At 42.0% G+C, this 22,241-nt stretch overlaps 2 protein-coding genes across 4 annotated transcripts in view; one reads left to right on the forward strand and one right to left on the reverse strand.

Moving 5' to 3' along the window:
* The window catches only part of GPR39 (G protein-coupled receptor 39), an 81,600-nt gene extending 77,283 nt beyond the window's left edge, over positions 1-4,317 (forward strand). Inside the window, exon 2 of the mRNA XM_074593524.1 lies at positions 3,794-4,317. Within this exon, the coding sequence (XP_074449625.1) occupies positions 3,794-4,317 (524 nt within the window). The remainder of the gene's footprint in view (positions 1-3,793) is intronic.
* Positions 850-21,655, reverse strand: LYPD1 (LY6/PLAUR domain containing 1). 3 transcript variants are annotated; one of them, XR_012588249.1, is made up of 5 exons: positions 21,286-21,655; positions 20,104-20,241; positions 2,805-4,904; positions 2,281-2,701; positions 850-1,796 (listed from the first exon to the last, which is right to left on the reverse strand). XR_012588249.1 is itself a non-coding variant. In XM_074594108.1 (3 exons), the coding sequence occupies exons 1-3, from the start codon at positions 21,335-21,337 to the stop codon at positions 4,669-4,671; spliced, it is 426 nt and encodes a 141-aa protein (XP_074450209.1). In that variant the 5' UTR covers positions 21,338-21,655; the 3' UTR covers positions 2,158-4,668. The 3 variants fall into 3 exon arrangements, 1 of the variants encoding a protein (XP_074450209.1); XR_012588248.1 differs by lacking the exon at positions 850-1,796 and having other exon boundaries at positions 2,158-2,701; XM_074594108.1 differs by lacking the exon at positions 850-1,796 and having other exon boundaries at positions 2,158-4,904.
* Between the last annotated feature and the right edge of the window lie 586 nt (positions 21,656-22,241).

The following is a 22,241-nucleotide window of genomic DNA, read 5'->3' on the forward strand; positions in this document are numbered from 1 at the left end:
AGCCCTCTCCACTCTACCAGACATTTGCACATATTTTAAATCCTTCCCAATAAAGTTCATAATGAATTTAATTCAGTCCCCTATGGCCCAGAGGAATGTTCTGAGTAATAAAAAAGTATTGCTAAGGGACAGATGACTGCCAAACTCCTATTCTGAGCCGGCAATGCATATTTATATTATTGGCACTTAAACGCTAGGTTTATTTTACTACATAAATGATCCTTTGTCACATATTAAGAATTAATACTGCAAGATCCACTTTTGGGAAGTTACAATAACAATTCCCAAATTTAAGTCATTGTTAAATTTGCATGCTTAATTTTTAAAGAGGTTTGGGGTGGGTTTTTCTCCAAATTAAAACAGTAGTTGAATGTGGAAATTCCTGTGTTGGGTAAACTATTTTGTGGCTGGCTTACGGCTTAGCTTTTTAAAAGGGTTTTAGTCAAGGATCTTTTCATGTCCTTTTTTTTTTTTACCTTGAAATATCTACATCAATGTTAAATAAATTATAAAATCAAACACTTACTTAAAGGTTGAGATGTATTCACTTACACATAGTCAACTAGATAATACAAGGGCTCCCGGCTTCTGTTGGCATGGTCTAATGCACTTTTGATGATTAAACCGAGTAATTCAAATGCGTGTTAGAAATTTGAAGTGCCAGTGATGGAGGTCACTGGTCCACAGCATTGCTTTGTTTATAAACATCATTATTCCATGGAGGATAAATCTCTGCTCTCATCTAGTGTGTCACTTCAGCGCAGTTGTCAGGAAAATGGGAAAAAAAATGGAGCTACTAATTTTTTTTCACTTTAGTAAGAGGAGTGGAAGGGAAAGTTAGATATGAGATGAAACGTGAAGGAGTTTAATTCCTATTAGGATGCAAACGCTAGTGAAAAACGGATCCGTATCCATGTAAGATGCAGTTTAGTTTACATTCAAGCTGATACAATGTTCTTTAAGCACCTTCTGCTCATTACAGTACAATACAAACTTCTACAGCCTGTGTACCACTTCAAATTGATGGCAGCAGTGATTCAGTCAAAATATTTAATATGCTAAGGTCTGAACATAAAGCTTCTCCTCTGATGCACTTCAGTTTACTTCATACCTCCATGTCAAGTGTGAACAGTTGGAAAAAATATGGTGAATTTGTCAGCATGTTTATTTACATGGTGCATCTCCTTTGAATCAACAAGCACTTTTTTCAAGTGTAAAAATGAACAATTACTCATCCCTGGAAAACACGAAAGTTTTACAGGCATCTCCTCCCGTCCTGCAAAAGCCTGTCCTCGCTGCACTGTGCAAGGGCACAAGCAGCTCATTTTTCACTCGCTGTACATGCAACGAAATATTCAATTCCCCAGAACAAAAGTGTCAGAAGAATATAAGGGGAAATCTTAAGCATTCCACAGTTTGAACTAAAAAAGAAAGGTCAATGGCAAAGAATTCAGATACAAGCAAAAAATCACAAATCTCAGAGCACTGCATTTGAGCTTTAAAACTGAATGCACGCATTGTTTGCTCGCAGTTTTTCACAGCAGCATTCATAATTTAGGAAACTATTAATCAGCACGATGAAGTATCCTGTTTCTAATGAAGAACAAAAAAATTACTCTATAGAGCTTGTTTTCTCTTCCCTTGAAAGAGATCATCTGGTCAACTTTGACGAGAATTCTGCAGAGCTGGGTTTGTGGGCTTTGTGTTTAAGTTGCATGGGACAAAAAGCCACAACAGAGCGGTACCATCCTTTCGCTGCCTCTTTATAAGTCACTGCTCAGAGCTCCTTTGTTATGCTGAGAGAAGAGAAAAAAGCACTGAAGGCTGGAAAACTTGCAGGATTAATACAAAATTGAGATCAGCTTATAACAGAGACACAACAGCTTCTGAAAAACGAGGCAAGAAGGCAGGGGAAGCGTAAGGCAGCCAAGCAAAGGGACATGGGATTGTGTAGGAATGGGAATAAAGAGATAAAGAGACTTTGTCTGAGGAGAGTTATGGTGGATAAAGAACAGAAAAGAGCAAAGGTAACTGCATTTATCACCTGCCTCCTAAGAACAGCCTTCCAGGGCCCTTCATCTAGTGCTATAGATTGAAGATACGCTACTTCCCCATCCTAGCAAAATTATTGTGACATTAAGTGATTACAGAAGCAGATGATCAAAAAGACAACTTTTATTTAGTATCTCAGTGACATCATAAAGTTGTTAAAGTAATTATAGATTTCATTAGGAAAACTAATTTCTTAAAAAAAAAGAAAAAATAAAAGACAGTTCATACCTTTGCTTGAGGGTGGTGGTGGAGAGCACTCGGACATACCCTGTTTAAGCTCTGGCAATTTCAAAGTTATAAAAAAATCTTTTTCCTCTGTTCTGCTCCCCTTCCCCATTACATTCACGTCTTCCCACCACTGAAGTATCATTTTCCTGGCTTGAAAAAATCAGTGTGCACTATTTCAGAAGTGCCTTCCTACAGCGATCTGTTCAATGCGGGCAATCTGACTTAGTCTAGACAGACAAGAATTAAAACATTTCTGTGCTTCTGTTGAGAAAGGAGGCTAGACGTTGAAGATTAACAACAAAAGTCTACTGAAGTGCAAACTGTGCACCTTCAGGGTACTCTCTGCAGTTTTGTGCCTCTGCAGCAGGGAAGCCAACCTGCAGCTTCTGCTCCCTTTAAGTGTTCACACGAGACACGTTTCCTGCAAAGAGAAAAACAAAGTGGAAACAATGAACTGGTGGCTGTATTGTGTTTCAGAACTAACGCTTGGTGGGGGGGACACCAAGAGGAATTATTTTGTGTACCTGGTATTTCATGCAAGATGCCTGGATTTCCTGTGCTTACGTGCACCAGAAGCAGCGGATGCCAGTGAGGATTTGAGCGCCTTTCCCCGGCTGCAGCTCCTGCCCGGGAACAGAGTCTGCTCAACTTCACCCGTGTGTTTCTTCAGGGCTGCCGTTCTGATGACAGCATCGCCGCTGCAGCCCTGGGGAACACCGGTCCACAGAGGCAGAATTTTCAGACATCCAACACTTAAGTCACCCTCTTTTTAATGCCATTAGTGATGCAGCAACATGTATTTATATTTACATATAAATACAAAATGGTCAGATACCACCTTTTTAAGCATAATTTATAATCTGAAACTGCTTACACTTTCATGACTAGGCTTGGGTTTTTCTCATTTACATTCGTAATTTAATTCCACTGGAATTTGATTTTTAAGAAAGCCCAACATATCTTAATTACCATAAAAAGATCCATACATATTTTACTTAAAAATATCTTCTGTAACTGGAAATTTACCAAAAATAACACGAAATATATTATTATGCATACATATTTTTTTTTGTAAGGTACAAACAAGAATCTGATCTCTTCTGGGTATTGCCTGATCTAATATGGCTATAGGTTCTATTTATTTTGTTTGTTTTTCAAAGTAAAGGGAAAGACATAAGAAATGTAAGAACACAAACAACAAAAAAAATCGCATTCTTTCCAAAGATACAGATTTCAATGAAAGAATGCTTTGAAAACTAATAAATGACAATAGGTACCAAGAAACACTATCCAAGCACTATGCAGTCTTTTGTCAGAGCATGTGCTGCAGTGACCTTGTAACAGTTATTAAAAACAACAAACAAAAAAATGCTACTGGCAGAAAAAGCTGTCAAGCAAAACATTGAGAAATTGGTACTACTTCCTAACAATTAAGTGCAGAACTGATACTAAGTATTTTATGGGCTTTTCCCCCCATGTATGCACACTTCTTTCTTCCCCTCTCTGTTCGCAGGACTGATTGTTGCAACTCTGGCAATATGCTGGATGCCAAACCAGGTTAGAAGGATCATGGCTGCTGCTAAACCAAAGCAGGACTGGACTGTCCCCTACTTCAGAGCGTACATCTCTCTTCTCCCCATCGCCGACATCTTCTTCTACCTCAGCTCGGTGGTGAACCCCCTCCTCTACAACATCTCTTCTCAGCAGTTCCGCAGTGTGTTTCTGCAGGTCCTCCGCTGCCGCCTGACAATAGAGCACGCCAACAAGGAGAAGTTTCTCAGAGCCAACCTGAGCTCCAGACCAAGGAGCAGCCGGTCTCTACGCCCACTGCTCTTCATGTCGTCTAGGCGCAATTCTTCTACAAGGGACAATAAAAAAGTTTCCTTAAGTACTTTTCAGAATGAGACCAAGCCTGACTGCAGTCCACAGAAACGGGGTCTTGAACCACTGGAACCCAGCTTGGAAGTCGTGCCACTAGAGAGTAGCTCAGAGCCCAGTCCAGACGCACAAAACGGCCTTTGTGAACATCAAGTATGACTTCATAAGGCAAAGTTAATGATTAGCAATGAACTTAAAAACATGGGAATTAAAATGACGGAGGAATTGCCTGCATTTTAAAAGGAATAACACAGATGGATTTGTTTCCAATTATGCAAAAAGAGCAGGAGTTCTGTATCCTGCTGCTGGGATTTTTAAGTGCACACTGGAAATTCAATCTGCTAACCGAATTCATTAGCTGCCAAAAATATCAGCCCCTCTCTCCCCACAGCCACTGAGCTTCCCTCGCTGTTGACAGGGATTTGGAAACAAACAGAAAATAATTGCAGTGGCTTTGAAGAAAGGAAGAAACAGAACAAACTGTGTCAGGGCAAAAAACTTGCTTGAAGTTTAGCAATACAAAAACAAAAGAGCCAATTTAAGGAGCAGAATGGTGGTTATCGTGTGTGCCCTCGGCACCACACCAGAATTCCCTCTCTTCTTCGGCCGGGGTCCGTTGCAGAGTGGAGTGTTGCAGCAGCTGATACAAACAGAGTTCACCTTCCCTGGAGAGCAAAAGGACTGGTACCCAGCAGAGGCTATCAGACACGCTGCCGAAGACGCGCAGGATTTGCGATACATGATTCCTGTGACACAGAACAAATGTTACTTAGTTTGATATGAACACAGTTTTGCTTTACAACACAATTCATGCTTGCAAACTGTTGCAAACCCAGTTTACGTTTCCAAAGCAATGCTGGCGATGAAGCCAAGACACCTCAGCTGTGACACAGCTAGCAGCTCTGCACTGCAGGAGAATCACTCTGGTTTGGAATTTTCTTTTATTTGATTCTGGTTGGAACCAAAAACATTACAAACTTGATTTACATAATGTTTATCAAACGATGCATTTTATCTCCAGAATTCTTCATCTTTTGGAATAAGCTGTTTGAATAGCTGTAACTGAAATGCAGTTAATTTGAAAACGTCTTCTGTTCCTCTTGCTGAACGTGTCTGAATTGTTTAAGGTGTCAAAGTCATTACAGTTTTCTATGCTGTTAATTTGTCTTTTGAGCATTTTTTTCCTTTTCTTGTTCATTGCCACATAGAGACAAGTAACCAAGAGTAAAAGGAGAATGACTATCAGCAAAACTTTAGGCTCTCCCCCCTTTTATTTTTTAAAGAAAAACTAGAAGTACTGTTCCAGGTAATCTCAGTTCTTGCCGTCTTTGAAGCTTAATACCCTCAAGAACAAGAATTTCCATTTGTACAGAAATGGCTTTTCTGAGTTTAAAGTCTTCCTTTTTTAATGTAATTTAATTTAATCTAATTTTAATTAATAATCTAATTAAGGTTACAATTTCTCAAATTGTTTTTATCTGGAAAAAGTACATTCTGATACACATAGCTGTTATTTTAAAATGGTTTATAAAGGCTTTAAAATACATAGTTGCATTTTCCCCTGTCACAGTGGGAAATGGCTGTGGCAGTTCCACTTTTCATTACTCTAAAATTTTCCCGCAAGTGATACAGTAGAAATTATGTGTTGGGAAAACATAGACATAAATAGATAATGGTGGTTCGCTTGTATTGCCATGCAGTTACAAAAAGAGGTAAATATTTCTAAGGATAATAAAATCACTATTCCTTTTGAATATGGGATTCTCAAAAGTTTCTTTTTCTTCTGAAGAGCTCGGGAACAGGACGCCCTTGGAGAAGGGTGCCTCTGCATCCTGTAGCATGGTCCCAGAATGTTTTTAAATCAAGACTTTTTTGGAGGGGGTGAAGCAAGAATATTACCTGTAGCTACTGAATTTACAGCACCTGCAGATACTTGTTCAGTCCCTGGGGACTTCAGAAATAAGCACTGCTGCACCTACACAGTCCAGCAGATATCCCTGCAGGAGCGACTGCCACTGTGCTACTATGTGCTGTGTAGAGCAGCAACAGACTGTTTGTTTGGGTTATGCTCAGAAAAGATTTCGTGTCTTCAGAGAGTTTTAATTAAAGCAATTCTTTTATACTGTCACCACATCACTGCCATCCCAACAATGCAGGGGTTTCCCTGTTTTGTGTTCTCCCTCTGCAAATCTAAACTCTGAAACGTGTTTTAAGGCTATCTGTCTAGTTAAATTTATGAAGAGAAGCCCCCAAGTCAGTGTTAAATCTTCCTCTGCCTCCAGTGAGCTTCAATCAATCAAAACAGCAGGTAGAGCCTTTTTTCAAGAAGGAAGAGGAGCTACAGGCTGTTCTAGCTGTAACAGCAAAGGCACACAGATCAAGAGGCAGAATCTTTATTACTACAGTTTGCAAAAAGAAGAGCGCTCTGTCTCTATTGACAAACCACTGCTGTCAAGGAGCCTCAACTGTGCTGCCACTGATCGGCTTACAATACTGAAGCCTCAACTATGTTTCCCACAAAGTCCTGGTGCTTTGTCCATGTTCCTCCTGCAGCCTTCCAAGAGCCGAGGCAAACATGACCCTTCCCATAGCTACAATTAACTTTTTTCCTTCCCCTTCCCTCTCAAAAAAAGAATCCTGTATTCAGTGAAAGTAGGCACAGTGATTGTTTTCCCATCTCTAATCCCGCATCTCCTCATCACAGATTCCTTCCCTGCGGCTACAGCCACCCATCAAATGCAGCCATTCCTCAGTCTTCCCTATGAAGAGCGGTGAATCTCGACTTGCCCCTCAAAGACGAAGCCTCTAAAAAGCTTTTGACGTTGGCAGATTTCCTATTACTGTTGTTTTATAGATCACTCTCTTCCTGCCATTTCCTTTTCACAGGATTCCTGCAAAGCCCTGTTCACATTTTGAACTAGTAAGTGATTTATTAGTTAGGTCCCTGAAATATCATATACTTTGCAGTTTTCCTATAGACTAGGAGACTAGAATTGTTCAGTGCTGTGAACAATCAGATAATGCCCTCTGAGGCATGATTTTCACCAGGCAATTCCAGGACACCTCTTCTGCAAAAAAAATCAAAGTCCTGCAGCTTAACTCTGTGTGTTCTAGAACAGTTCTGTTCTCCAGCATAAATTCCACAGAATAATCCCGAGCTCCTTTTGAAGTCAAAGCACAGCATTCCTCCACAAACTGAAATTTTACAACTCAAAGTTTCACACACAGATGGACCGTGTTCATGCCTAAACAGAGAGAATAATCTAGCTAGTAGTAAAACCTTATTGTAATGCTTCTCCTGTGGCTTTTCTGTAAATATGTCTTACAATAGGAAATTCCACTCCCAAATGATTGTTTATTCCCATTCCCAGCTCTAGAAATCTGAATTGTAACAAGATTCTTTACATAATTAAAAAAGTCAGCACTTCCATGAAGTTTTCAATAGCTACTTGGCTGAAGACATGCCCTTCACATCCAAGTTTTTTTTCTTTAAGTACTAATAGATTATTTTGAGCTCACTAATCAGCTGCTATCCTACACTAACTGTGCTTTTTACGAAGCATCAGGGATGAACTAAACGTGATCAGCACAGAAAGGCTCTGCTTTTTTCTCGGAGTATCTTTATAGCAAGATACAATGAAAAGAGGCATAGAAGATTGACGGGAAAAAAAGAGAGAATGTTAGCACTACAGGAGTGGCATTTTTAAAACACTTCAGCTGTGATTTCCACTTTTTTTTTTACCATGAGTGTGAAAAAGCAATGACACTTTAAACAGTATGAAGTAAAGAAAGGCAGGATAAATACTCTTAAACCTTCTTCCTATCATATTGTGAGTCCAACTTAATTGTGGTAGGAAACAAATCATTACAACTGACTTCCATGGTATGATGCCAGGGTCACTACTCTCGTTGCTCCAGCAAACAGGTTAACGTACCCCAGTTACTGCAGTTCACCCACTGAGTTCAGATGGGACAGCTGCATCCTTTTGGGCTTATCTCTAGAGATTTTTCCTCAGACTCCTCTTGTGCAGTGGTTTATGGTTCTGTTGAGCCAGTTCTGAAACTGTTTCTGAGATCTTCCCAAATCATTTGCCACCAGCAGGCTGAACTGCTGACAGTTCTTCAAAGTGGTTATCTGCCTCATAAGACTCATACCACAGACATAACTGCTAATGACCGGATATTCTTGCTTGAGCAATCAGCTTGATACATTCATTAACACATCACCTAGAAATACAATTGCGAACTTTTCTGGGGGCTTTTCTTCTACCTCAGACTCTTCCTAGTTGCTGGCTAGGCAAGGGGACTACACTCTGCTTTTACTGGGATGGCATCATTCCCAGCTACCTACCCTCAACAGCTTATACTAGTGCTCAATTAGTATATTTACTGCCTAATCTCTTGATGGATGAGTACCAAATAATCTTTTTTCATGGATTAGCAGCCCCCCAACAGCAGTGTGGGTTGTGCGTATGCACAGGCACTATAATGATGTTTTACTATGAAGTACCTACTACTGACCAGTTGATTTTCCTTCATTTTGGCTTTGAGGTTTGTGGGGTTCGCTGAGGATGTAGTTCAAGTACAAGTTCTTGAAGAGAGGGGAGTACACAAGGCTAGAATATCTGTGTGATAACGCAGTAATATCCCACACCCTCTCCTTCCATGTACACCAACTACTTTTTCTTTTTTCTTAAAAAAAAAAAAAAGGTTTGGACTTAAATCAGGTATTGAAAGTTTACAAAAATTTACTCCTAGACTGAATAACTTTCCCTTTGTTACACCTCTCTCCGCCCCATATGTGATCACACATTTAGATAGTGTCAAGGCCCAAGCTACTGTTTCTGCAGGATTTCTGCCTTATTCCATGCAATGAAATGATGTTGTAAATCTCACGGCTTTTCTATAGCTCCTGCGTGTAATACTGATTTGCTCACCTACATCCATTCTATTCACATGTGCCCCCCCGTCAGCTCAACCCCCTGCTTAGCCGCAGTCTTGTGCATCCACACCCTGGCACTCTGTTTTGGCCACATGCAGATGCATTCAGTCTTGGTAGCATCAAATAATTCATGCTACAATTTATTCAAATCCAAAAGTGAGAGTTCTTCCACCTACCCTGTCTGCAGAGCTCAGTACACACTCTCTTGAATAACAGCTTAACTTGTTACTAGGACAACCAAAAAAGGTGACATCACACCTACTTTTTACACTGTGTGTATGCAGAAGGCACCAGAAGATCCAAGCTTTTCCTCTTACTGCTCAAAAAGGATCTTATTAGGCACCTCTGACTCTTCTGTTACAGCAGGTACAGACAAAAAAAGAGCAAGTGTAAGCATGACTCTCCAACCATAATCCTAATAGTATGTAGCTTTCGTTAGCACCTCTACTCTCAAGCCTGTCCTTCAGCAAAGTACACAGAGAGTCTCTGAAGCTGAAATAGGCAACTAGGATATCGCCTTTGAGATCAGTGACCTAATTTCTAAAAAAGACAGTCACCTTCCCACTCTATGACCCAACTACTCTGAAACTACTTTCTGCAAGAGCACACCTCAGCGGGAAACTGCAGCCCTCTGCTTCACCACAGAACAGTCTATGGCCTCATGGCCATGAAACTCTTAAAAGTTTGACTCCCGTCAAGTAGATGATGTCGCTTTGACTAACACTAACTTTTCCAAGCCAAATGCTCTATCTCATGGGCAATGACTGACACTCCTCATTTTTAAAAAAATATTTTGCTACAGTGTTTTGTACATATACAATTTCGTAGGCATACATAAAGTCAGATTTCTCTTCTGCAACTCATTCCACAAATACTGCTTTCGCAAAATCTTCTGTACCGAATCTTTCAGAGCATTAGAAAACAGTCTGTGCCCAGCTAGGGTCCAGGAACAAGGCATCCTTGAGCAGTCACAAAACTGTCTTCTCGAGATTGGCCCAGGAGTTGGGGATATACACTGAGACACAACTTAACACAACCCAGAAGGTTAGCAGGCAGATCAAGGCAAGTTTTGAGGTGTGCCATTAAGACTTCGCAGCATTTCTCCACTCAACTCTTTGATTTGGTGCTTAATCTTGCCCATCTCCTCCAAGCAAAAAGCAGAAAATGAGCAAACAGTGGACCATTCGTTTTGTGGCACACACAACCCACGTGAAGCCTCCAACAGTTGTCCCAGCTCTAGCATTAGCATGCTTTCATGATTTGTATGTGATGTGGTTTGGGTATTCTCTTAATGTTGTTCATAAAGACAAGTATGAGGACTATGTGCATGAACTGATACTGCTCTGTTGTTTTAGTACTCTGAATAGTTCCAATTACCTTATTTCACTGAAACTTTCAATTTTCTGGTCTTGGTGAATCTGCAAGTTTTCCTTCTTTTTAGTTTTTTAGTTTTCATATTAGTTTTTATGCCCATCTTTTTATGCCTTCAGTGGTTTTGGTATGATAATTGTCTATTCCTTAGCTGGTACCTGTTCACATACATCATACAGTGACAGACTGCAAAAGGTCCTATTGTGATTCGCTCTCTGTTTTCTAGAGAAAGTGATTATAAATATTTTATCTAATAAGGTTCTGAATATGTTAGAAGGTGATTGAATGTTGAAAAAGCAATCATTCTTCTGATAGCGTGCTTCCCCAGACAGATCAAGTTTTCAGTGGTTTAAAATATGAATTAAGGTTCCCCAACACAAATCCTGTCATCTATGATTGTAAATGCACTGTTAAAGTAACAGTTTAAGCCAGTGTAAGGTATAACCATATCCAACCATGTCCTCTGTGTTTCATTTTACAGTAACTCTTCCTCTCCTTGTATTCTCAACGTTCTCTCTGGAGCTTATGACTGGTTTAAATAATTTGCACCTTGCCAGAATTTTTATCATGAAATTTACTAATTGACTTACAAACAGCTAATTAAATACCGTAAGTATTATTACTGTAAGAAAATCAGTGTTTTCCAGATGAAAAAACAAAGGCACTGAAATTAAGTGACTTGAAATCTATCGCAAAGCTCAGACTTCCTGATTTTTAGTCCTGTGTTTTAGGACTGCAGCTATTTCATCCGGCTCCCCTCCCTTTGATGCATTTGGTAGACAAGATAAAAGCATATACATGCCATTAGGCTCTTACAGAATATACCATTCTGTAAAAAAAAAAAACCAGACAAAACCAAAATAAAATACCCCCCACCAAACGCTACCTGGTTGAATTAGCATATTTTCTTCATAATTTCTATGAAAACTTACTCAATATCATCACAACTTCTACATACATTTGGCACTTTTGAAAAGTGGCACTTTTTTGCAGAAACTAATAAGGGGCTTCTGACAATGAAAGACAGGCCTCCTCACTTTCCTTCTGACCCTAAATGATATGGCATCTTGTGGAAATTAAATCACCTTCAAAGAAAACTGGACAATTGTTGACCGACAAAGGACAAGGGTTTGGATTACCATGGTATCTCTAAGTCATGCCTTCTAATTCTGGTACCGGAAATATGAATCAAAACTGCATTGTTAATAATGTAAATAATGGCGCAAATAAGTCTTTGTCATTGCTCGCAGTATCACAAAGCAGAAACAAGGTATTAAACTACTTAAAAATGCATAGGCTGAGAAAGTTAAGTACAGCTATTAATGGTGATATTATCAAATATTTTTTTAATGCCACAGAAGGCTACAAACCAGAAGTCAAAGCTCAACTTTCACCTGCAGATCTGATTCTTTTGTTTTCTACTGTTCATATTCATTTCTCTGCTCATTAACATGGACTTAAGAGTCAAGCACTAAAACATACAATCTTTCAAACAAAGCTGGCTCACAACCTTCCATATCTATGCTTTCCTGATACAAAGGTAAGTAAAAGCCTTGGATATCAAGATCAAAATATACATTATCTTCCAGCAAGAGAGGTGAACTTAATTTTCAGAATCGTGTATTAGCATTTTTCTTGACAATCCTTATCTGTTGAAGCAAACTGGGAAGCTGCAGTCCTTATGCCTTTACCAATGTTAAAGTGCTGTACTCTTGTAGTAAGCCCCATAAATAATTTTACACGTGAATAGTCTTGTTGCATCTTACTAATTAATGTTCTTACAAATTTCAATGGAAGGGCTCACGTTTGCACTTGCATGCCAGTACCTTTGAAATCCGTTCAGCTTTTGTATCATTAGCTATTTTCATGCTTACAGTTTTACAGCCTGTTCAACTTCAGAGTAGGATTTGCCTGGTTTTTATTTTACTTTTTCCCCGTTCAGAGACTCATTGATAATTTGGAAAAATAGGTTGCATCAAGTTTTCTAAAAAAAAATATACAGTCTACAAATGAAAAGTGGAAATGAAAACAGTTTGGATTAATTAAAACATGCTTACCAATGTTTTGATAAGGTCACTGGGAACTAAGGCAAATGACAAGGTCAGATGACAAGAACTTTTTGGAAGCACAGGCTCATTTGTATGTGAAAAGCGAGAGGAAATGCTTAAAAGAGGTTTAAGAGACCCGAGGCTGTGGGCACTGTATTCTCACAAAATTCATCTGTATATCTTTCATACAAGTATGAGAAATAAAATAACATAAAAAGCTATTGTCCATGTCCTGTGAAAAATGAAATTCACTGAACCAGATACCACAAAATTCCTTAAAATAATAAAGCCCTTCATCACTTCTGCTCTTGGATCTTTGTCCTGACTTTCAAGTCATAAACTGCTTGAACTGTTAACTCCACTGTTGCTTTTCGATATTAAAAGGCAGACAGAATAGCAATCTACTAAATACTGCCTGCGATTTCTCCTTAGCTGACGCACGTAGTTCAGTTCATCCCATATGTGGCTGAAAGTTTTCCGAGCAACCCAAAGATTGGAAGGAATTTACTAGTAAGAAAACAGCTTTGGCATCTGAAAAAGTGTTTCTGAACGGTAATACATCCACAGCTCCAAGCTTTCAGCATATACCTTATTCATATTATATGAGTATATATTATATATTCATATTCAGTGATCTACCTGGACTTATGCAAAGCATCCTGCATGACATCCTGGTCTCTAAATTGGAAAGGCATGGATTTGATAGATGGACCACGCAGTGGATAAGGAACTGGCTAGATGGCCGCACTCAAAGGGTTGCGGTCAATGGCTCAATGTTCATGTGGAAACCAGTGACGAGCGGCGTTCCTCAGGGGTCAGTACTGGGACCAGTGCTGTTTAACATCTTTGCTGGCGACATGGACAGTGGGACTGAGTACAGCCTCAGCAAGTTTGCTGATGACACCACCTTGTGTGGCGCGGTTGACATGCTGGAGGGAAGGGATGCCATCCAGAGGGACTTTGACAGGCTTGAGAGGTGGACCCATGCAAACCTCCTGAAGTTCAACAAGGCTAAGTGCAAGGTCCTGCACCTGTGTCATGGCAATCCCAGGCACAAATACAGGTTGGGTGGAGAATGGCTTGAGAGCAGGCCTGAGGAGAAGGACTTGCGGGTGCTGGTGGATGAGAAGCTCAACATGAGCCAGCTATGTGCGCTTGCAGCCCAGAAAGCCAAGCGCATCCTGGGCTGTATCAAAAGAAGTGTGGCCAGCAGGGCAAGGGAGGGGACTCTCCCCCTCTACTCCACTCTGGTGAGACCCCACCTGGAGTACTGCATCCAGTTCTGGAGTCCTCAGCACAAGAAGGACACGGACCTGTTGGAATGGGTCCAGCAGAGGGCCACTAAGATGATCAGAGAGCTGGAGCACCTATGCTATGAGGACAGGCTGAGAGAGTTGGGGCTGTTCAGCCTGGAGAAGAGAAGGCTCCAGGGAGACCTTATAGCAGCCTTCGAGTAACTAAGGGGGTCTTACAGGAAAGCTGGGGAGGGACTCTTGATCAGGGAGTGTGATGATAGGATGAGGAGTAACAGCTTCAAACCAAAAGAGGGTAGATTTAGATTGGATATCAGGAAGAAATTCTTTACTGTGGGGGTGGTGAGACACTGGCACAGGTTGCCTACGGAAGTTGTGGCTGCCCCATCCCTGGAGGTGTTCAAGGCCAGGCTGGATGGGGCTTGGAGCAACCTGGTCTGGTGGGAGGTGTCCCTGCCCAGGGCAGGGGGGTTGGAACTAGATGATCTTTAACGTCCCTTCCAACCCGAACCATTCTATGATTCTATGATATAGTACAAATTAACAACATATATTGCAAGTCTCTATTCAGCATCAAAAATAACTGCATGTTTCCAATATTGGTTACAATGTCTTCATTTCATTGGGCACCAAGTAGCACCAGACAAATTGCTATAGGTAACAACTGTCACATGCCAAGTTTTTCTTTATTAATTGTCAGTAAAGATTTATTATATTATACTTTTCTTTGATTAAAAAAAACCCCACAAAAACTTCTTTTGAGTTATGTTGATATGCTTTGACCAAAAGAGACAGTGTAGAAGACGACCAGGCTGGATGGGGCTTTGAGCAGCCTGGTCTAGTGGGAGGTGTCCCTGCCCATGGCAGGAGGGTTAGAACTAGGTGATCTTTAAGGTCCCCTCCAACCCGAACCATTGTTATGATTCTAACATAAATAAATAAATAAATAAATAAAAAATCCACCACCAGCTCAGTGGTTGTTTCTTACTGTTTCTAAAGGGATACTGGGGATGCAGCTATTACCTATAAAACTTTAATGCCTACAGTGATTATGAAGACATTAAACTTTGTTTGCTGTTTTAATCACTTTGTCAATAAACAGACACCAGAGTATAATCTCCCCTTGATACGAGTATACAATTAGTATTAGTACTAATGGAAGTACTATACATGAAAACAGAAAAAAGTATGTGCTTCTGTAATCCTGAACACAAAACAGCTTAATCATGGCAGCAACACAGTAAGATATAAAAAAAATAATAATCATGGGTAAAGAATTTACCATAGGCCAACTCATCACACAATTTAGACAAATTTTCCTCTGCCTGATAAAACAAATGATTGGGAAACCAATACTGAGAAGACTTAAATAAATAAATTAAATGCAATAAATAATAAATTCATATTCAATAATTGAATAAAGTTCAACAGTGAGATGATGATCTTTTTCATGATGTTCCCATGCACTGCTTTTAAGCACACAATTACAGCAATTGCTTTAATTACACTGCATTATTATATCCTATGTAAATTCATTAAAAGGACTATTGTAAACCAAACAAATAAGAGAAGTTTCTTAATGCAGGTTAATAGAAATAATGAGGCTGTTTCCCAATTCGCTTGCAAAGGAAAATTCATAAACAATCAGAGTTTTATATAGACAGACATTTTAATGTTTTGCCACTGTGGATCTTTTTTTTTTTTTCCTTGCAATAGTAAAAGTTTATGAAAGTACGTTCACAACTGCATTAGGGCATATGGTATATTGTTCAAAACATACACATGGGAAGGTTTACTTACAGAGAGTTCTGAGAAATTTACACTGGCTGCCTTTCTGGGCTGATTGTCTCATCCTTCCTGGTGTATTCCTTTCTGATCTATTCACATTGCAAGTTTCGTTTTGCCTTAAGTAGGTTTTAGATCAGCCTTAACGCTCAGACAGCTCTTGCCTTCAATAAAAGGTAAGCTTCATTATCAGTATGTTTTCTATGATATAGGTATAAAATCATATATACGTTATATACATATCATCAAGAAGTTTCATCTGATCCCAATATACTGTGGGATTTCTTTGTTCCTATGTATATTATAAAAATTAAGGAGCACTAACATTTCTAAGTTAAAAGTTCATGGATGGGAAGGAGAGAGGCAAGTGGGAGAGGGCAATCTGCCATGGGTATTTCCTCAAAATATCTGCAAGTGGAAGTATTATAAGCAAGAACTTTGATCCTTTGTCAAACATTTAATTTACACACTACTAGAAAAGTATCACTTATGTTAATTTCTGTGGAACAAAAATTACTTCCTGTAGTCTACAGGGCCACTTCCCACACCCACCATTCTTCCCTCAAAGGAAGAAAGCACTGATTTTTAAAATTTTTTTAATTTTTTTTTTTTAGGATTAAATTAATAAATTAGTTTGTAAGATTTTGCATTGCAGGCAAAATATTGTCCTGTATTTCTGTATCTCCCACTGGGACGGAATGTTAACAAAACTGCATAAAACTTGTTCTAGCAAAATTTTTAAGTACAACTCTGCTTTAAGTGAGAAAAATATTTTGTCATTTACTTCACAAAGCCTCCAATTCTGTGCACTGACAGATCCCCAAAGTGCAACTGCAGTATAAACTGCCATAACAAAGTGCATGTTTGCAGGGGAGGCAGAATTATACTAGTTCCACATAATCACTTAATCAGATACATGCTGACGTACTGCTCAATTCATTTTAAGTTGTGAAATGGAGCTAATTTCTACCTGATACTACAAACAGCTGGGATAACATGCCTGCCAATCTAATCCAAAACATTAGTGACTAAGACCTGCATTCTTAGCTAGTCACATCAGACGCTGTCACAGTAACAGCCACTTTCTAAGCTCTGGGTTAGGAACATGCTACTGTTATTTCTCACCTGAAGCCAAAAAGTACTTCCAAAGATTGGTTCTCCAGAAATAGAGATAATGTTCTGAAAGAGCACAGTGACATTTAAAGCACTAACGCTAATTTTATAGGAACTGGAGTGGTCTGTTTAACTATGATCAGGCATAAGGAACTATTTACAATATAAATGAAAAAAACTGCACAGTTGTAGATCTCCACTGCCTTGTTTATAGAAAGCTTAATACAGAAACGAAGCTCAGCCTAGAGCCGTCACTGCACAACTCAGTGAACACTAACATATACGTAAGAAGGAAAAAAAAAGTCACTGGCTACACGCTGTGGACTATATTGTAGGCACACCACAGAATGTGTCAGTGACCCCCTTGATAGCAAAACACACAGATTAATGCGTACTGCAAAGGAAGGGTGACTACATCAATAGGTTACTGATTCAGACCATGAACTTTATCTCAAAATATTGCATTTAACTTTTAAATAAGGTTTAGCAGAACTTGTAACATTTTGCTCACTGACACAGCTATATTTTATTAAGGACAAAAATGGGTTAGTCTATACAAATTAAATTATACTCCTTGACTGTATCTAGTCAAGAGGAAAAACTCTTAATTATGAGACTACGCTGTCAAATAAATGCAAATTCACATCTTTCATATTCTGGGTTAAAAAAATTCAAACTCAAGTCTATTATAAATTAAAATCAATATTTGAAACATTTCAGCTTTCGGTGATAAGCAACAACCAAAAGAATCAAGTTATGAAATATGCTGGTAGAAGTAGAATGAATTATTAAATAAAACTTGGGAGAATAAGGCATTTATATTACAGACATTTAAATATCAATTAGGAAAAAAAACAATAAAGGATGATGAACTGAATCGTCTCTGTTTTACAACCAATCCTCTCTAGAATTGACTGAGGATAACAGAGAAACCAAGCTTGCAATGTAAATTTCACTTAATTTGAAATAGTTGGGTTAAAAATTTAAATTTATTCACTAGCTGAAATTTACAATCTCTAAGCTTAAAATGAATAAGAACCACATTTATAGAAGTAAATTAAATAAAATAGAACAGTGGTACCTGCTATGCACAGCATGCTATTTACCTCCTAAAGGGAGAAATCCAAGGATCTGCTCAGAGACAATATAAAATTCTACAGGAAAAAAAAAGAAAAAACACCCAGAAGTTTCTTTTAAGAGCTCCTTATTTACTATATTGCAAACCAATTTCTTCACAGGAGCCCAGACAAGTTATGCATCAATGTATTTCTAAAATCCATTAAAACAGTTCCAGTTTGCATTTTTCAATGAGGCACAGTCACACTGGCCAGACTGCAACCTTGCCTGCCCGTCTGCGAGAAGATGCATGGCTGCCTGCCCCATCCTACCCAGGCAGCACCCAAGTGGCTGCCTCTTAACACATCCGCAGGTGTGTGTATGCACACGTGCAAGCCCACTGATCCGGAAGACTTGCACTTTAATCTGTGAGGGGTTTACTTGACTGAAAACACTTCTCTAACATTCACCTGAAGAGAAGATTACAGATATGTTTCTGGAAGGCTGATACAGTCTGAGATTGTACTGAAATGAAAACATGAAGGAACCAGGGAAGGTACTTAAAAAAAACCCCAAAAAAAACCCTAAATCAAAAAAACCAAATACCAAACACCTGTTAAGAATTAAGTGAGAATTGACTTTTCTGTCCATGTCTACATACCATGTTTACAGCCCTTCAAATCATCATAGCATCCATTCAAAGATATTCAAAGTATTATAGAAGCTGTGGTGTGCAATCGCAAAGCCTTCATTCATTTAGAGATACTCGGACTTTAAAAGTACCTTGCAAGCCCTAACTCTCTCCCATCCCCACCACCCTTTCCACGTAAACTTGAAATAAAATATTCAAATAACGTATAGCTTGAAAGAGACTGATCTTCCTTTAAATGTACAGCTTTTTTTCTCTACACTGGAGAGCTTTAAATATTTTACAGAAATACTGTCACTGTGGCTGGTGTTACCCAGGATGAAACAAAGTGCCAGCAGTTCAGCTGCTGTTGACAGGTAACACCAATTCTTACTACTTTTCTATGACTCCTACTACTGTAGTGATCTGAATCCACCAGCACAAATGGACCTGGCCAATTGATAAGCACCTTGAAAATATTAATGAATAGTTTCCTAACACAAAGAAACAGTGTTAGTGTTCAAGATGGAACAGTGTTTGTGTTCAAGGGGCTGCACACATTTGCTAGGTAGAGGGGGATCCTGCTGTTACTGAAGGACTCGGTGAGAAAGGACAGACTACAGCTTGATTTATATTAACAGTGTTAACAGTCCTTCACATCAGCGAACTCCAGGCAGATGCACAATCCCAGAGAGCAGCTTCCCCTTCAATCAGGGTTCTGAAGTCCCAACCTGCCCTCTGCTCCTAAGCCTACCACTTGGTACAGAGGCCACATCTACGCTGAGGCACACCAGCAAGTTACGTCTACCTTGCCCTTTTTAACACCTAGTGCCTTAACGGCTGTCGGCAGCAAGAGCAGGATGCTGCAGGAACTCCAGCTCCCCCCCCCCCCCACTTCCTTGCCACCCCACCCAGCCCTGAAGTCCCTAATAAAGCTGTAGTCTTCTACTCACATAGATAGCTACAGAGCAACATGGTGGTCTAAAAACTAAGACAGTTCTCCCTAAATCTCAAATGCTGTCCATGATGCTGAATAAAAAAAAAAAAAAAAAAAAAAGTAATTCATAGCACAGCTCAAAAGACAACAGAAATGAGAGACAGAATCCAGCTAGTTTCCAATTGAGCATTTATCTCCAGATACGCTAACTTTCATTTCAATTACAGTATGGGAAAAGCCACCTTAGACTTAGAAAAATGAGAATGGCAAATATGTCCATTTGTGTCCTCCTCTCCCCCACAAACTCACAAAAATGTTTTTTTATCCCCCACTTTTGCTTGATGCTTTTTTTTTATGGATGAAAGCAAAGATGACTACACTTCCCTTCCCTCAAGATGAACCTTCAGAGTATATGAATTGCTAGAGTAAATAAAAGAAAGGAGGGAATTACTAATTTAATGCTCTTCCATCTCCTGGGGAAAAAGCCCATGTAATTAACTGTAATGAGATTAAACTAACTTGTTGTTATTAATTTCCCAGTGCAGGGAAACTAAATCTGAGACCCGTAAGACTGTGTATTAACAGCTTTATCAACATTTGGCTGGCATCCTTCAGTCTTTACACCAGTTTTAAAGGAAAATGATTAACTTTATTGAGTTGCAAAGTCACTCAGAAGTCCAAGAAATTGAATCTGGTCCCTTTAGGTAGGAACACCAGATTCATCTGTAGCTGAAGACTGTGAATGGGTGAAGCCAAAACAAATAAATGCCACTCAACACAAATAAATAGAAGCATAATTATTAATTTCTTACCAAAACTTTTTTCCATTACTTCTTTCTGACACATATCTTGAACATTCACTGTACAATTCACAATGAACTCTGGAGCAGAGCAGTCATTATTTAGCTGGAACTCCTCACACTGGTAGCATTGTATCTGCAAACCCAAGCCTAGAACAGAGAGGATTTTGCTCAGAAAAATAGTAGTAATAATATTAAAAAAAAAAACCAAAACACCACAATCAACATGTGACAGAAATCGTCCTTATCTTTCCCTCATCGTATTTTGCTGCTCCTAACTACTCTGCAGCTCAGCAAAAGTACGACTTTGACAACAATAACGTAAAACAAACGTGTCGCCCACTCAGCTGAGGATATGCCTTACGTGCTCAGCACCTGCTTAGGAAGTGGGCTCCTTTCCGCGGGGACTCCGGCGGTGCCGCCGCTCTAGCCCGGCCTCCCCGCCGCGGCGCGGGGGACGCTGCCGCCAGCAGGCGGCGGGGCACCGGCACCACACGGGCACCGGCACGCCAGCCGCTGCCCCTCGCCCGCCCGGCCCCGGGGTTGCCCTCTGCGCTGCGGGATAAAAACTATCCGCGCTCCCTAGAGAGCGACCCGGCTAATAGATACGCTGCGGCTCTTATCTGTGCCGACGGGTTTACTTAGCTACTAATTAATTACAAATGATTTAATTACTATTTTGCCATGCACAATTACAGCTGCGGAGCATCCTTCACCTCCCTCCTTTATCATGCAAACGAGACTTCTCCTCTCAGCCCTCCGCCGAGCACCGCAGCAGCTCCCGGAGCCCCGTCGGGGAGCAGCGAGGACCCCCCAGCCCGCGCCTCCCCTCCGCAGGGAGCGCTGCCGCGGCGGGACCGAGCCCGTTTCCCGCAGGGGCTGCCCGCCAGCCCAGGAGAGGAGTGCGCGGCGCCGGTGGTCAGCAGGCGGCATCCTCCGCGTCCGGTGCCGGGCGCTGCCTGCGGAGCGCACCGTGCCTCGCCCGCGGGTGGCCAGCGCCGGGGACACCGGGCTGCGCCCTCGCCAGTGGCAAGGAGCTCTCCGGGCCGCGGGCAGGACGGCGGGCTCCGCTGCACCGTTCCCGCTGAGCGCCGGCGCCAGCTCCGTCGAGGGGCTGTGAGGGCACGAAGCCTCCCTGCGGTCAGCGCCGGGCTCGGCGTAGGCGCCTCCGGGAAGCGGTGCGAAGCCCCTTACCTGGAGCCAGGCACAATCCCCAGAAAGTTGCGGCGAGGAGGAAGAGCCGCATCCTCCCGGAGCCGCGGCCGCCGGGCTGGCGTGCAGGCGCGAAGGGGCATCAGAAGGAGGGAGGCAGCGGGGGCGCCGCGCACTTTTGCCGCTTCCCCGCCGCCTCCGCTGCCGAGAGGCGCCCCGGCAGCAGGCGGCGGAGCCCGCCCGGCTCCCGCCCTGCCCAGCCCTGCGCTGCGCTCCAGCCTCACCGGAGTTGAGTGCTGAGGCTGGAAGAAACTGTACGAGAAGCGAGAGCTGGGGGCGGCTCCCTCCTCCTCCCCCCCCGCACCATGTGATGCCGGCGGAGCGGGGCGGGGATGCCCGCAAGCCGCCCCGCACAGTGCCACGCCTCGCCAGGCACGCTTCGGAGACGGGGAAACTTCAGCGAGCGAGCGGATGCCCCGTTCCTGCCCCCGCACACGTCGCGTCGCGGCGGGTTCCCGCCACCCTCCGCCCCGGCTCGCTCACCCCTCCTCCCCTCCCCGGCGGCGGCTCGCCCCGGCCCCCTCTGCTTCCCCGCCCGCCCGAAGCCTACAGGTGGCTGCAGTGCTGTTACAGGCCGGGCCCGGCTGCCACAAACGCCCCGCAAAGCCCACCTTCCCCGGGAGGGACTGAGGGAAGGCGCGGCCCCCGCCTGGCCCCTCGCCCTGGCAGACGCCGTCCTCGGCCCCCTGAAGGGGAATTAAACCGTACAAGTGAACGGGCGCGAGTGGCCGCGTACGTGGCGGTGCGGCGCTCCCTTGCCTCCTCCGCGGACACTCGCCTGGGCGGTTCCGGAGCCGCCGGGCAGCCCCAGCCCGGGGCGGGGGCTGAGGGAGCGCGAGCCGCGGGAGCCGTTGGCGGCGGGGGCTGAGGGAGCGCGAGCCGTTGGCGGGGCGGGCTGAGGCGGCGGCGGCCGTTGACGGCCGCCCGCCCCGGTGGAG

The sequence above is a fragment of the Larus michahellis genome, chromosome 7 (genome assembly GCF_964199755.1).
Source record: "Larus michahellis chromosome 7, bLarMic1.1, whole genome shotgun sequence".
Lineage (NCBI taxonomy): Eukaryota > Metazoa > Chordata > Aves > Charadriiformes > Laridae > Larus > Larus michahellis.